The 15,295-nt window shown below is 44.0% G+C and overlaps 1 protein-coding gene across 3 annotated transcripts; it reads right to left on the reverse strand.

Annotated features, from left to right (window-relative positions):
• Positions 1-68: 68 nt before the first annotated feature.
• NUDT19 (nudix hydrolase 19) lies at positions 69-9,672 on the reverse strand. 3 transcript variants are annotated; one of them, XM_023245168.2, is made up of 3 exons: positions 8,639-9,658; positions 2,769-2,976; positions 69-1,364 (listed from the first exon to the last, which is right to left on the reverse strand). In XM_023245168.2, exons 1-3 carry the CDS (start codon positions 9,329-9,331, stop codon positions 1,159-1,161), a joined length of 1,107 nt encoding a protein of 368 aa, XP_023100936.2. In that variant the 5' UTR covers positions 9,332-9,658; the 3' UTR covers positions 69-1,158. The 3 variants fall into 3 exon arrangements, with proteins under 3 accessions (XP_023100936.2, XP_044902477.1, XP_023100938.2); XM_045046542.1 differs by lacking the exon at positions 69-1,364 and adding an exon at positions 8,118-8,266 and having other exon boundaries at positions 2,775-2,976; positions 8,639-9,672; XM_023245170.2 differs by lacking the exon at positions 69-1,364 and adding an exon at positions 8,212-8,266 and having other exon boundaries at positions 2,940-2,976; positions 8,639-9,670.
• Positions 9,673-15,295: the final 5,623 nt, after the last annotated feature.

Consider the following 15,295-nt stretch of genomic DNA (forward strand, 5'->3'; position numbering starts at 1 on the left):
CCCCTCCCCAGCATCATGCTCTGTTTCTCTCTCTCTCAAAAATAAATAAAATGTTAAAAAGAAAAAGATTAAGTAATATACATATACTTTATTGATCAATACCACTATTTTATAGGTAGGAAAAATAAGACATTTCATGAAAAATAAAGTCCATCATATGATACATAATATAGTCAAAGATCTGAAACAGAATTAGTGTCTTAACTATTTCACATCTTTAATCAATAAACATTATTCCTCTTAAGAGGAGGTGAAAAAATGACCCATATTAAAAACCACTGAAAATAAGCATCATTAATAAAACACCATTAAATGATGAATAGTTCTACATCTCTTTAATCGCTTTGTATTTATTAGCAACTGCTCCCCAGAGTAAAAATAAATATGGTTTTTGTTGTGGCTTCATACTTCTTTAAAATGGGAACTAAAAGGTTTCCAATTTGGTAGGCCTAATCACTAATGCCTTTTGGTATCAAACAGATTTGTGTGTTACTCATCAAGCTAAAGACATAACAAGAAAATAACGTCACCTGAGTGTCATCTCAGTGTGCTATTCACATGTAATCAGACACCCTTCAACTAATCTCACGGGCAAGTCTAAGGAATTCATGGCTGCACCTCCTCAGCACGTCAAGGAAAGCGCTAATGCAGTGGACAGTTAAAAGACAACGGCAGTAGAACATCTTATTTAAACTTTTGATAATAAAATAATACAGAAGTGGATGGGTGCCTGGGTGGTTCGGTTGGGTAAGTAGCTTGATTTCGGTTTGTGAGTTCAGGCCCCATGTCAGGCTCTGCGATGACAGCACGGAGCCTGCTTGGGATTCTCTCTCTCCGCTCCTGCCCTGTTGGCTCTCTCTCAAAAGTAAGTAAATAAAATAATAATTCAGAAGTGGAAGCCCTTGTGAGGTTTTCTTCCCCCCTCATTCCGGGAACAGGATCATTAATAATTAATTACATTTGTGTGACACCATGAGGTTTAAAGGATGAAATAAGCAAGAGAGCACTATATTACGCTTGAAATGTGTATTATACTATATCAGATTAGACTATTGGTACTAGATTGTACAAAGGTCCTTATGCTCCAAGCAAGTCCAGTCGACCTCCGGTATTCAGCAGGACAACTTCAAGCAAGCCAGCTTACAAGCAAGCAGTCCTCTATAGATGGCTCTGACTTACTACGTAGGTCTTAGGATAAACATGTTTATGCTTTGACTGGACAGTCACGTGGACACTGTACACATGGCGGCTGTGTAACACCATTCGGTGAAATGTCTTGCCTTCCTTCATGATTTCTCCAGTCTTTTTTTCCGTGGACATAACATTCTCTACAAAGTCTGAATCTTCTAAGTACAGTTCATCTCCTGAAAAATAACATTTTGAGCCCACAAAGTGTTATTTTATAAAACATTCCAATATATTAGTGACATGCACATCAGTATCGATCTATGTCATGTGTTTGGAACGGAGATAGGTGTTAAGTAACTCTAATTTTATGAGCCTACCTCAATGTCTTTCTCGTGTTTTTAATACCCACACCCCCCAATTCCCCATTCCCCAGCCAAAAAGTTTCTTTGGGCACATAAGTATTTATGACTTGGTATTTTTCACCACGAATTATAACTTTTAGGCTAACTCATGACTCTTTATTCTAGTTGGTATTAATATTGGCCTTGATACCCATACATTTTTGGGTTTCGATGTGAGCTGCTCTAATAATTTTAAGGTTAAATTACATAAATTATCATTTACACATCAAAACTGCTAAACCGTACTACTGTAGGATGAGTAACAAGTATTGTCGCTATTGTAAGAACTGAGACAAGCAGCCATGAGCAGGTCACAAAGCCCCACCCATAAAACCATGGCGCCTGGGTGGCTCAGTCAGTTAAGTGTCCGACTTCGGCTCGGGTCATGATCTCACCGTTCATGGGTTCAAGTCCTGTGTTGGGCTCTGTGCTGACAGTCCAGGGCCTGGAGCCTGCTTCGGATTCTGTGTCTCCCTTTCTCTCTACCCTCCCCTGCTCATGCTCTGCCTCTCTCTCTCTCTCTCTCAAAAATAAATAAACATTAAAAAAAATTTAAAAGGTAAACTGCCACAAAACCCCCACCTAGCACTTACCCAACAACAATCAACTGCCAACAAACTCCCTAATTCAAGTAAGTTGACAATTTCTCCTAATTCAAGTTCTTAACAGAGCGTAGTTGAAAACAAAAGTTTTCAACTTCATAACTCATTCTCAAAATTCAAAATTAAAGTGTAGAAAAGTGAGATAACATATGAGAAAGAGTTTTGTAAACAGCTAGGAAACATATTTAAATAAATGTATGTGTGTATACAAAGTGACTTACTTAGAACTTTCGGTTATAATAAACACCATGGATATTTTATAGACTTGGACCTTACTTAATAAACTGCTGTACTGTGTAAAACAGATGGTAATTCATGTCTCTGTGTTGCACAATACTGCCATACAGCCCAGTGCATTAAATGTGAATACTACGGTGCTGGGCACCTGGGTAGCTTTGGTTAAGTATCCAACTCTTGATTTCGGCTCAGGTTATGATCTCACAGTTCATGGGTTTGAGCCCCGCATCGGGCTCTGCACGGACAGTGTGGAGCCTACTTGGAATTCTGTCTCCTCTCTCTCTGCTCCTCCCCAGTTTGTATGCTCGCTCTCTCTCTCTCTCTCTCTCTCTCTCTCTCTCTCAAAAATAAATAAACTTAAAAAAAAAAAAAAGAAGAACACTGTGCTTCACTGACTTACCTGGTAAAAGCTGGAGCATTGCATCAGCAGTTAAAAATGTGATCGGCAGCCATCTTTCCATCTCTTCCAATGCACCATCCAAACAAAATTTGTGCAAGTCAGAGAGAGAGGCAAAGTTTCCCAGCCTTCTTATTTCGTAGAACTGTGGGGGTGCTAACCAAATTTTTTTCGATATGAAACTCTCAGTTGTCTCTGATGGAGATGACCACTGTGGAAGACAATGGCCAGGGTTTTAAGGTTTATTCCAGAGGCAATGAAAGATTTGAAATCATTAGATCAGTACCCAAATCTAACTGCCGTCGTACAATTAATGTATTAATGTGCCTTGCTAGAATCCTCTAAGACAACATGAAAAGATTTGGTTAATGAAATGTGGGCTGACCGTCCACCCTCACAAGAGGTTGGTTAATGGGACGCTGATCCTAAGGACCAATAAATCAACTAGGATAGATCACCAAGCATTGACCTGGGGGAATGTTCAGCAGAGAAGGCAGAAGATGCAAGAAGGCAAGCTGGTTTGGTCACTCCCAGGGGAAAAAGAAGCCTGTCCGGTGTTAACTCATGAAAGCAGGTTGAGAATTCAGTGCCCATTCATTGCACCCACAAACGGGTGCCTTGGGTAGGCCCTGGGGAGGTGGTGAACAAGATAAAGCTCTCTCAGGCTCTATGGGGCCTTCAGCAATCAGAAAGGAGCATGAGAAGTTCACATGTTACAATGGGGTAAAGAGGAGCAAAAGGAGCTTTCAGGAAGGTCAGGAGGCATGACTCAGCCTATCGTTGCAGGAATGTAATAACAGCAGAGTATCAGGGCGCCTGGGTGGCTCAGTCAGTTGAGCATCTGACTCTTGATTTCTGCTCAGGTCTTGATCTCATAGTCAGTGGGACTGCGCCCCATGTTGGGCTCTGTGCTGAGAGTGCGGAGCCTGCTTGAGATTCTCGCTCTCCCTCTCAAAATAAATAAACTTAAAAACTAATAATAACAGCACAGTACCAACCAGACAGCATTTGCCCATTTAACTTAAGTGACCTGACTGCTGTGACCTTTCCTCCTTCCCAAGCCTTACTTCCATACACATTTAGATAAAAGGAGTTGATTCAGCGAATATGAAATAACCCCAAAGGGGTCTTTCTTTAACGGACTAAGTATCCATTTACACTGATGGAAACTGATTCTCATGCCCAATCTAGGAAGTTGAAATTGATTTCTGCCATGGATAACTATAGGCCTAAACTTCCCCCTGAGGAATGCATATGGTTAATCTATGGGACCAAACAATCTATTTATAAGAAGCACCTTGGGTTATTCTCAACTTGCCAAGGCTGCATTTTGGAAAACAATGCTCGGGCCTCAAAGGACCACCCACTCTGTAAGTGATTTACATAGAACTCTCTTTTATCAATTCCACATGAGTTCAGTGATAACAATCAAGATGAAGGGCTAAACAATAGGTACAACCCATTTAATTCAACCTATTCAGGTTAGTCCAGACCATAGGTTAAGAGAGCTTATCATTTATTGGTTACTTGTTACTTGTAATGCACTGTTAACAAAACCTTTGACACTTTAGGCCAGATAATTACTTGTTGTGGGTGATTGTCTTGTACCCTAAAGGATGGTCAGAGGCATCCTTGAGCTCTACCCAGTAGAAGCCAGTAGAACTACCCAAACTAGGAAAATCAAACACATCTCCAGACATTGCCAAATGTATCTAGGGGTGGGTGGGTGAATCATCTCCTGTTAAGAATCACCGGCCTCGACTAGGTTAAGAACTGCTGCTTATTGAAATCTTTCCAGGGGCACCTGGGTGGTTCAGTCGATTGAGCATCTGACTCTTGATTTTAGTTCAGGTTATGATCACAGCAGGGTCATGCGATCGAGCTCTGCATCAGGTTCTGCACTGAGCATAGAGCCAGCTTAAGATTCTCTCTTTCCCTCTACCCTTCTCCCCAACGCATGTGCTCGCTCTTTCTTTCTGTCCCTCTAAAATAAAAAAAAAATAAAAAATCTCCTCTTCCAGCCATCAGTGCTAGAATTACCTTTCTCCAACATGATATAAACAATAGAGAAGTGGACAAAATCTATGAATCGATCATTTTCAGACATTGAAAAATGCAGAATTGTAATTTGTGAGAAAAGAAAAACAAATGAGGTGAACTCTACCATTGCCAAGATTCTCTGCCTAAAGGTAATTGTCAGACCACAGCAAAAGGAAAGAGAACCTAACCTATACCATTCTCACTGACTTACTGAGGAGACAGAGAACAGAGTTTGGAAAGGCCCATACAGGCTAGAATATGGAAGACATGGTACCTGAGAGGAGGGATCTATATAGAGTAGAGCTCCTAAAATCTGTATAGGATGCCCTTAGTCTTTGCGAAACACTAATCTATGCCAGCATAAGATGAAACCACATGACGTTGGAAAACATGCTTTCTAAGAAAAGAAGAGTTACTTGGGGGCTTTAAGACTAATAATTTCTAGGACTCACCTAGGCCCAGGAAAAACTTCCTCCAACCACAGTGGAGAGAACTTGTTGAATATAAGGGGCATTCAGCAGAAGGGTCTCATTAGAAGTGCAGCTAATAGAATAAAGGCTATCATGGAACTACTCTAAAACCACTTTTAAAAAATAAGAGGTGCTTGGGTGGCTTAGTTGGTTAACCGTCCAACTCTTGATTTCGGCTCAGGTCATGATCTCATGGTTCATGAGTTCAAGCCCCACATCGAGCTCTGCCCACTGACAGCTCAGAGCCTGTCTGGGATTCTCTCTCTCTCTCCTCCTCTCTCTCCAAACAGAAACTTAAAAAAAAAAAAAAAAATCTCAAGAAGATCAAGTTAATTTGCAATAACTTAACTTCCTGCCAGGAAAAGTTCAACAATCTTTAAAGGAACATAACAAAATCCAGTACTCATAAAAATCACAATATCCAACATCCAATAAAAAATTGCAAGACCCATGACAGGAAAGCAGGAAAATGTGACCCCTAACTAGAAGACAAATTTGTCCATGGACACTACAGAGATGATGGAATTAGTAGAAAGGGGCATTAAAACCACTGTTGTAAGTATGTTCCATTGACTCAAAGACATAAAGGACAATATGAACAGGATAAGAGAAATAGAAAATATTTTTAAACTAAATGGAACTTCTAAAAATGAAAAGTATCTGAAATGTAAAACACACAGGATGCTATTTACAGCAAGTTTGATGCTACATAAGAAAAGAGAAAAAGAACTTGAAAACATAGCAGTAGAATCTATTCAAGATAAAGCACAGAGATAAAATACTTGAAACAAAATGAACAAGTTATCAGTTACATTCTCAAGTAGTCCAACATAAATGTAATTGGCGTCCCCGAAAAGAGCGGGAGGTGAAAAATATCTGAAGAAACAAATAACAAAAAGAAAACCATGCACATTGTAATCAAATTGATGAACACCAGTGACTAAGAGGAAATATTTAAAGTAGCCACAAACACAAAACAAACACATTAGGCACAGAGGACCAAAGAGTTAAAAGCAGATTTCTCATCATATATACAAACCAGAAAATACCAAAGCAACATCTTTAAGCACTGAAACAAACAAACAAACAAATATGTTAACTTGGAATTCTATACCCAGCCAAAATATCTTTCAAACAAATGGAGGCAAAATAAAGTATTTTTCAGGTAAACAAAATTCACAAGATTCATTGTCAGAAGACCTGAAATACAACACATATTAGAGGATGTTCTTTGGGCCAAAAGAAACCAGTTGTAGATTTTAATCTGCACAAAGGTATGAAGAGCAGTAATAATGGTAAATATGCAGGTAAACATAAAAGACATTTTCTACTCATTGTTGCAGTCTTTCAAAGATTGACTGTTTAGGGCAAATTAATCAATGCACTATAGAGTTCATAATAACAAAAGTCAAATGTATGACAACAATAGCTATTGGACATGAGGGGAGAAATGCAGGTATACTATTGTCAGGTTCCAACATGATACATGATGAAAGCTATGTATTGCAAACCCTAGAGTAACCACAAAGAAGATTAATTAATAAGTCAATAATGGAGGTAAAACAGAGTCCTTAAAATACTCAAATAATACAAAAGGAGTCAGGAAAAGAAAAACACACAAAGAATAGATAGGACAGATAACAAACTAAAAGATGGTAGGTTTGAATTAAATATAAATACTTAAATATATAAACATATATAAATATAAATGATCTAAACACTGCAGCTAAAAGGCAGAAATTATACTACTGATAAGAAAAGGAAGACTATGTGCTGCCTACAAGAAACATACTTTATTTTTATTCAAAAAAAATTTTTAATGTTTATTTATTTTTGAGAGAGAGAGAGACAGTGTGTGTGAGCAGGGGAGGGGCACACCCACCCACACACACAGTATCTGAAGCAGGCTCCAGGCTCTGAGCTGTCAGCACAGAGCCCAATGCAGGGCTCAAACTCACGAACCATGAGGTCAAGACCTGAGCCTAAGTCAGATGCCTAACTGACTGAGCCAGCCAGATGCCCCAGAGGGTATTTCATAATAACCAAAGGGTCAATCCATCAAGCTTTAACAGTCCTATATGTTTCGGCAGCACCTTACAAGGAAGCTTCAAAATACCTGAAGCAAAACCTGATAGAGAAAGAGACAAATTCACAGTTACTCATTAAAAATGTCAGCATTCCTGGGATGCACTTGGCTGGCTCAGTCTGTAGGGCATGTGACTCTTGGTCTCAAGGTTGTGAGTACAAGCACCCTGTTGGGTATGAAGATTACTTAAAAGAAAACAAATCTGAAAAAAAATGTCAGCATTCCTGTCAGTATCTGATGGAACAAGAAAACACTATGGAAGAGCTGAAAGACACTACCAACAAATTTAACCTAATTGCCATTTTTCCAAACTCTCCAGCAAGCACAGAACATATTATTCTTTTTAGGTGCAAAAGGAACAATCACCAAGATAGACCATATTTGTGGCCATAGAAAAAGTCTCAATAAATTTAAGACTGAAATCATATAAAGTATGTTCTCTGAGGACATAATTATACTGCATGGAATGGAGTGGGCATGAAATGAGTTAATGCAGGGAACGTGCTCAGGAAGGAGCCTGGCACCTGAACAGCACTGCACAACTCCTGGGATCTCCCCAAGGGCTCTCTTGGGGGGAAGCACCTGAGAGGCAGAGTCAAGGCCTCTTGAAGAAGCAGAGGAGCACTTCCACCAAGGTCCTGGCTTTGGCCTGCAGGGTTGAGAGTGGGGCTACCTGGTTGCCTTGCTCGCTCAGTCACTTATCGGCTGTATGGCTCTGAGGAAGCTACGGACAGTCCCGACTCTGGTTCTACTTACAATTTTGCAATTCTAGGATGCTGCAAAAACCATACACATTCAAGCAGCAAAGTTACTTTTGAATTTTGATGTCTTCCCGCAGCTAGGTACTCACCACCGGTAGTGCCGGGCAGCAGCAATGAGCAAGCCCCCAAGTGAGTCGTGTGATCCTGGAGGTAAATAATTGATGATACCCTTGCGCTCATTCTGTACCATTACCACCTTTGTTGCCCACTTTCAGCATTCAATAAATTACATGAGCTATTCAACACTTTGTTATAAAATAGGCTTTATGTTAGTTGATTCTGCCCAATTGTAGGCTAATGTTAGTGTTCTGAGCACGTTTAAGGTAGGTCAGGCTAAGAGGTTAGGTAGGTTAGGTCCCCGGGCTGTAACCCCATCACAGATGAGGGGGTGGGAAGACCTGTAATTAGCCTCCGTGCTGGGCTTATAGGGAGGTTCCAGATAGGCCTGGGCTGCTGGCGGGGGGGCCCTGAGTCTCAAGTTCCGGTGGGTCCCCACGCCGGCGCCGCAGGCCCTACCTGGCAGCTCACCACCTCGGTCAAGTCCGGGTAGACGGGCGGCGGCTCCCGCAGGCAGCACAGGAAAAAGGCGGTGTTGAAGCGGCGGCCGCCCGAGCGCGTGAACGGCGTGAGCCAGCCGCCCCAGTCGTGCAGCGCCCAGATGTCGGGCGTGCAGTCGAGGTGCGCACACAGGCTCAGGAAGTGGCGCGGGTCGCGGCGGACGCGGTCGCGCCAGGCGTCCAGGCCCGGCGGCGGCGCGAGGGCGCGTGCGGGCTCGGCCGCGGTGGGCAGGGCGTCCCGCGGCCGCAGCAGCAGCACGCCCGCCTCCTCGAAGGCCTCGCGGATGGCACAGATGCGGGAGGCTACGTCATTCGGCAGCGCCGCGCCGTCCTCGTCGGCGGGGTCGGGCAGCCCCGGGAAGGAGGCTGGCCGCGACAGTGGGGGGCCCAGGCCGAAACGCGGCGGCCCGTGGTGCGGCGCGAAGAGGCGCAGCCAGTCGGCCGAGTGGTCGGCCTTGTCCAGCACGCCCCCCGGAAAGACGTGCGCCCCGGGCAAGAAGCCTTGGCTCTCGGAGCGCTGCAGCAGCAGCAGCCGAAAGCCCTCGGCGGGCGGCGACGGGGCGGCGGGGCCCGGGCGCGCCCAGCCAGCGGCCAGCACCATGGTGGCTGCCTGTCGCCAGCTGCTGGCGCCCGGCCGCAGGGAGCCGTTCATGGCGGGCGGCGGCGTGAGGCTTCCGGGCTCCGGGTTCTGGCGCGGCGGCAGCTCCTGGGCGCCGGTCCTACCGCCCCCAGCGGTCTTCCTGGGCTTGGGGACCCTGGCCCGTGTCACATAGGACGAGCTCGAGGCGGGGCGCGCGCAGGGGGCGCCGGGTGAATTCTGGCTGTTAGGCCTACACCCGCGCCGGCCTGTGGGAGGAGCGTTGGCGCCGGGGAGGGCTTGCACACGCCTGGAGTGCCTTAGTTCCCAGCCGGGTCACTGGCAGGACTAGGACTGTCACTGTCCCCCGCGAGGGATTGTTCACAGCCGCCTGACAGGAGGGCCTGCCTGCCTCATCGTCCCCACCCAGGACACTCGGACCGAGAGCAGAAATGCCTAGGGGCATACATGACCTGCCACGTTAAAATGTGATGCAGTATTTTCACCAGACCAGGTGACACCTAGCCCACCAAACCCCAAGAACTAGGACTTATCCTTAAACCACCGGTCGACACGGAAGTATGTTGTCTTTGACAGCGAAGGAGACCTGAAGGGTAGATCTCTGAGCTTTGCAGGCTCACATGACTCCACCAATGAGAAACTGATGGATGAGCCAGATGCCAAATTGCGGGTTCCCCACCGCACATCCTGGACGTGAAAGGCACTCTTGCCTCCGGGTACTTTGTCTTGTGTTCTGGACGCCTTTTATTGTCAGGGCACCTGGGACCACCTTAAAAGCCCTTTAGGTCATTGGATGATTTCCACTTTCATGAGAGATGCGTAATCCAGGCCTAGGGATAGGAATTTCTCTCCACTTCATTTTCTTAGTGACTGTAATACTCCCATGTCCGAGAGAAACATTCCTGTTTCTTAGAGCCTGTTTAAATCTGAATCTTCTCCTTTACGATTCCTTGTCACGTGCCAACAGCTTCTCCCATTGCTATTACACCTGATCACACATTTGTTACATTTGGGGATGAAATAGAGACTGTTCTTTTGGTGGGCCTCATTTAAGAACTATCATTTTAGTGTGGGTTATTTTGTGGGGGAGGATCCGGACATGGCACTGTCGGTTTTTAGGTTGTTGTTTTTTTTTTAATTAAAAAATATACGGTTTTTGTGTTTTTTTTTTGTTTTTGTTTTTTATTGGAAGTATGCTCCACGCCCAACATGGGGCTTGAACTCACGACCCTGAGATCAAGAGTAGCATGCTCTACTGATGGAGCCAGCCAGACACTCCTAGGATGGTTTTTCTTAGCATCGTTTTCTAAAGGTATGACTCCCTGTGTACTGACTGCATCCTAGAAACAAACAAACAAAAAAAATGGGACCACACACGGAGAAAAGTACAGGTGGAAGCCAAAGAAGGACACATGTCCTACTTGGAGAGCCAACCAACTTTCATCTACCTTGAGTCTGCAGAATCCACAATTGGGGAACCCTTTCCTGAACTGCTTCCCAAATGCATGTGGCTCTCTGCACTGGGACAATCATTTCAGAACCTGTTGTAGAGTCTGGAGTGGTACCCGGGAGCCTGTATTTTAACAGTCCCTGACGCTGCAGGTGGTTCTAGTGCTGTGAGCCATAGGAAGCTCTGAAAGGTAGGGACATGATCAAGTTCATATCTTCAAGTTTGTGACACCAGCATGGTGACTCAATTGGATGGAGCTGGACTGGAGACCCATGGGGTGTGCTAGGCAAGAAATTATGAAGGCCTAAACTAGGAGAGTGGCTGTGGAGAGAGGGTAAGGATGGAGAAGGGAATGATTTACAGAGTGTTGAGGGGGTCGACTTGATGTAATATGGTAATTGGTTGAATGCAGAGCAGGGGACAGGAAGGAGTTAAGGTCTAGCTTGGGAGATTGAAGTAATAGTTATTCAACCCCAGAGGCAGTAATTAATAGTGATATTATTAAGCACCTACTGTGTGTGAGGCTCTGGGAATTTTGTAAGTATTCGCTGCGTAATCCTCACAAAACCTTCTAAGGTGGAAATAGCTATTGCCACTTCACAGAAGAGAAACTATTCATGGAGGGGTTAAGTCTCTTAAGAAAGGACATGCTATTCTCTTCGCGGTGAAATAACACCATCGTTTTGTAGATAAAAATGTTAATTTGGGGGGCACCTGGGTGACTCAATGGGTTGAGCGTCTGACTCTTGATTTTGGCTCAGGTCATGGTCTCACGGTTTGTGGGATTGAGCCCCACATCAGGCTCTGCGCTGACAGTGCAGAGCCTGCTTGGGATTCTCTCTCTCTCTCTCTCTCTCTCTCTCTCTCTCTGCCCCTCCCCAGCTTGCTCATGCTTGCTTGAGCTCTTTCTCTTTCTCTTTCTCTCTCAAAATAAATAAGTAAACTTCTAAAAAATGTTTATTTTGAGATCAGCTTGTTTTCCCAAAGGCTGCTTACTCCTAAGTGAGATGATCAAGTTCTACAGTACATAGCAAAGTGGCATCCTTGGGTTGGATCTTAACCAATGCAGAACAGTCTCCAGAACTGCACGCTGCCATTTTGGTCTTATTCAGGAGGCTCTGTGACAATGCAATACCAGTTTATGTGTGTATCCACAGATCACATCCTATAACCTATTATCTGCACTGTTCTAATGTTCTCTGCTCGGAGGAAAAATTACAGATCTATTAAACTACTGCTATCAACAAACTCCTCTGAAACTTTGTGGCTTAAAATGATAAACATTACCTCACAGTTTCTGTGGATCAGGAGTTTGAGAACATTTTAGCTGGGTGGTTCTGACTCAGTATCTCCCATGAGATTGTGGTCAGCCTATCAGCCAGGGCTTGACTGGGCCTGAGCGATCCATTTCCACAATGGCCCACTCATATCGCTATTGGCAGGAAGCTTCAGTTCCTCACCACACTGGTTTCTCCATTGAGCCACTTGAATGTCTTTGAAACTGGGCAGTTAACTTTCCCCAGAGAGAGTGACCCAAGAGAGAAGAAGGAGGAAGCCATGAATGCCTTTTATGATTTAGCCTCAGAAGTCACACTCGATTTCCAAGGTATCCTATTTTTACACTGGTCTGCTCTATTCAATGTGGGAGGGGACTACACAAAAATACCAGGAGGTTGGAGATCATTGTGGGTCATCCTGGAGGCTGTAGTAACAGTGGACAAAAAATGAAACCATCTAAGCATTGGAAGAAAACAGGTAAATTCCTCTATAATCTTTGGGTCAAAATCTAGAAGCAGTAAGGGAAAAGATTGGTAACTTGACATATGCTTCTCTCCATATTTATAACTTTATTATGACCAAAAACACTGTAAGAAAGTCTAAGATGGGGTGCCTGGGTAGCACAGTTGGTTAAGCATCTGAGTTCGGCTCAGGTCATGATCTCACAGTTAGTAAGTTCGAGCCCCACGTTGGGCTCTGTGCTGACAGCTCAGAGCCTGCTGCCTGCTTCGGATTCTGTGTCTCCCTCTCTCTCTGCCCCTCCCCTGCTCTCTCTCTCTCTCTCTCTGTCTCTCAAAAATAAATAAACATTAAAAAAATTAAAAATGTCATTAAAAAAAGAAAGTCTAAGACATAATAAAATGGAAAAATTACCTGTAATGCCTGTCACAAAGGATTAAGAGTTAAGAAAAAATGGAGAAGAAAAAACCTCTAATTATGTAGAAAAATGGGCAAGAAGAAACAGTTTGGAGTAATTTAAGGTCACACATCCAGCAAGTGTTGGAAACCGTCTCCAAACCTATTGGCATGTTCTCAGAGTGTCCTGCCCAGCCCTGTCCTGCCAGGGGCATAATGCCAGCTGCTCCAGGCCTAACAGTAAGTGCACACGGTCATTCCCTAGTAGCACCAGCAGTTACAATGGGCCACTTGGTCACGAGAGAGCGAGTCACTTTGTTTATGAGTCAGTTGCTTACTTCACAGTTCAGGACAGTTGACTCTTCATTCTGATGTTCTTCCGGTCCTCCCCAGCTTTACTTACAATGAAAAAAATCCCTCATTGGATTTATTAGAACATGTGAAACCTTGAAGATAAGTAAAAACTTTCCAAACATGTCCTGCCTCTTACCTATAGCTCCGTGTAGTCTTTTAGTTCACTATCAAGTTCAGCAAGCCCCAATTCTCTTGAGTCATCCACTATTTATCAGGTTTTTCCGTTAAAAAGGGAAGCAAGGAAGAGAACTTTGGGGCTAGCCACGGAGAGATAATTTCAACTTGGATGGTCAACGGTAGCAGGAAAGCACACTCAGCCTTCCTAGAAGTCAAGGCATGTCACCAGGGTTAAACAAAACCCACCTGTGATTGACCAATAACATCCTGTGCACCACGAATCGCCAGATAAAAATTATTTCTCAAACGTTTTTTTTGTTTTGTTTTGTTTTGTTTTGTTTTGTTTGAGAAGGATTTTAAAAAGGTTCACAGCATTGTTTTCTCAAACATGAATGGATTCCGGGGCCCCTGGGTGGCTCAGTCGGTTACGCGTCTGACTTCAGCTCAGGTCATGATCTCACAGTCTGTGAGTTTGAGCCCCGTGTCGGGCTCTATGCTGTCAGTTCAGAGCCTGGAGCCTGCTTCGGATTCCATCTCTCTCTCTCTCTCTCTCTCTCTCTCTCTCTCTCTCTCTCCCCCTCTCTCTCTCTCTCTCTCTCTCTGCCCCTCCCCCACTCACACTCTGTCTCTCAAAATATGAACAAACGTTAAAAAAATGAATGGATTCCATTTATGTGACATTCTGGAAAAGGCAAAACTGAAGAGACAGAAGTGAGATCAGTGGTTGCCAGAGCCTGGGGCTGAAGGAAAGGACTGACTAGTAAGGCACGGGGTCGGGGGGGTGGGGGGGGGTGGGCCATGAAGACTGCCATCTTGCTGCTTGTGGTGGTGGTTACACGATTGCACAGCTTTGTCAAAACCCAAAACTCGGGGCGCCTGGGTGGCGCAGTCGGTTGAGCGTCCGACTTCAGCCAGGTCACGATCTTGCGGTCCGTGAGTTCGAGCCCCGCGTCAGGCTCTGGGCTGATGGCTCAGAGCCTGGAGCCTGTTTCCGATTCTGTGTCTCCCTCTCTCTCTGCCCCTCCCCCGTTCATGCTCTGTCTCTCTCTGTCCCAAAAATAAATAAACGTTGAAAAAAAAAATTAAAAAAAAACAACCCAAAACTCATCTGTGAAGGGTGAATGTGACCATATTTAACTTGTACTTCAAAAAGTTTGGCTTTAAAAATTCATAGATTCCAACTTCCAGAGAAACCATCTGTACTTGACCTTTTTGTTACATACCTTTTCTCATTTTGACAAGTATATCTAAATTTGACCTTCAGATGGGTTTTTAGATTTTACCTGAGTTACAGAAAGTTAAATGTTTTCATATAGTTTGTTTTCATATAGTTTCTTTCCCCCAATTATCCAATTTCAGGACTTCTAAAGTAGTTTGATAAATAATAACAGCAGTGGCAGCCAACATTTATTGAGTCTTGTGCCCGGAAAAAGTCTTATCTTGATACCCTTATGAAGTATATATGCCTTATTATTACTCCCATTGCAAAGATTAAGTAAATTGAGGTCAGAGAGATTTAAGAACTTCAATGAGATCTGATCTGGACTCAGGTGTACTTTTTCCCATTGTTGGTACTTTTTTTTTTTTTAACATTTATTTATTTTTGAGAGACAGAGAGAGACAGGGCATGAGTGGGGGAGAGGCAGAGAGAGGGGGAGACACAGAATCGGAAGCAGGCTCCACGCTCTGAGCTGTCCGCACAGAGCCCAACGCGGGACTCGAACTCACGAACCGTGAGATCATCACCTGAGCCAAAGTTGGACGCTCAACGAACTGAGCCACCCAGGCGGCCCCCATTGTTGGTACTCTTAACCTCAACGCTATAGTGTCTTGACACAGCATTTCAAAACATGCTTCTGATTCCCTGGGGTAGGATTCCAAAAGAGTTTTGCTTTGTTTTTAGGGGGGAAGGTTCTGAAATTGTTTCTCATTGTAGTTTGAGACGCTAACTGTTAAGATTTATA

Source organism: Felis catus, chromosome E2 (genome assembly GCF_018350175.1).
Source record: "Felis catus isolate Fca126 chromosome E2, F.catus_Fca126_mat1.0, whole genome shotgun sequence".
In the NCBI taxonomy this organism is placed as follows: Eukaryota; Metazoa; Chordata; class Mammalia; order Carnivora; family Felidae; genus Felis; species Felis catus.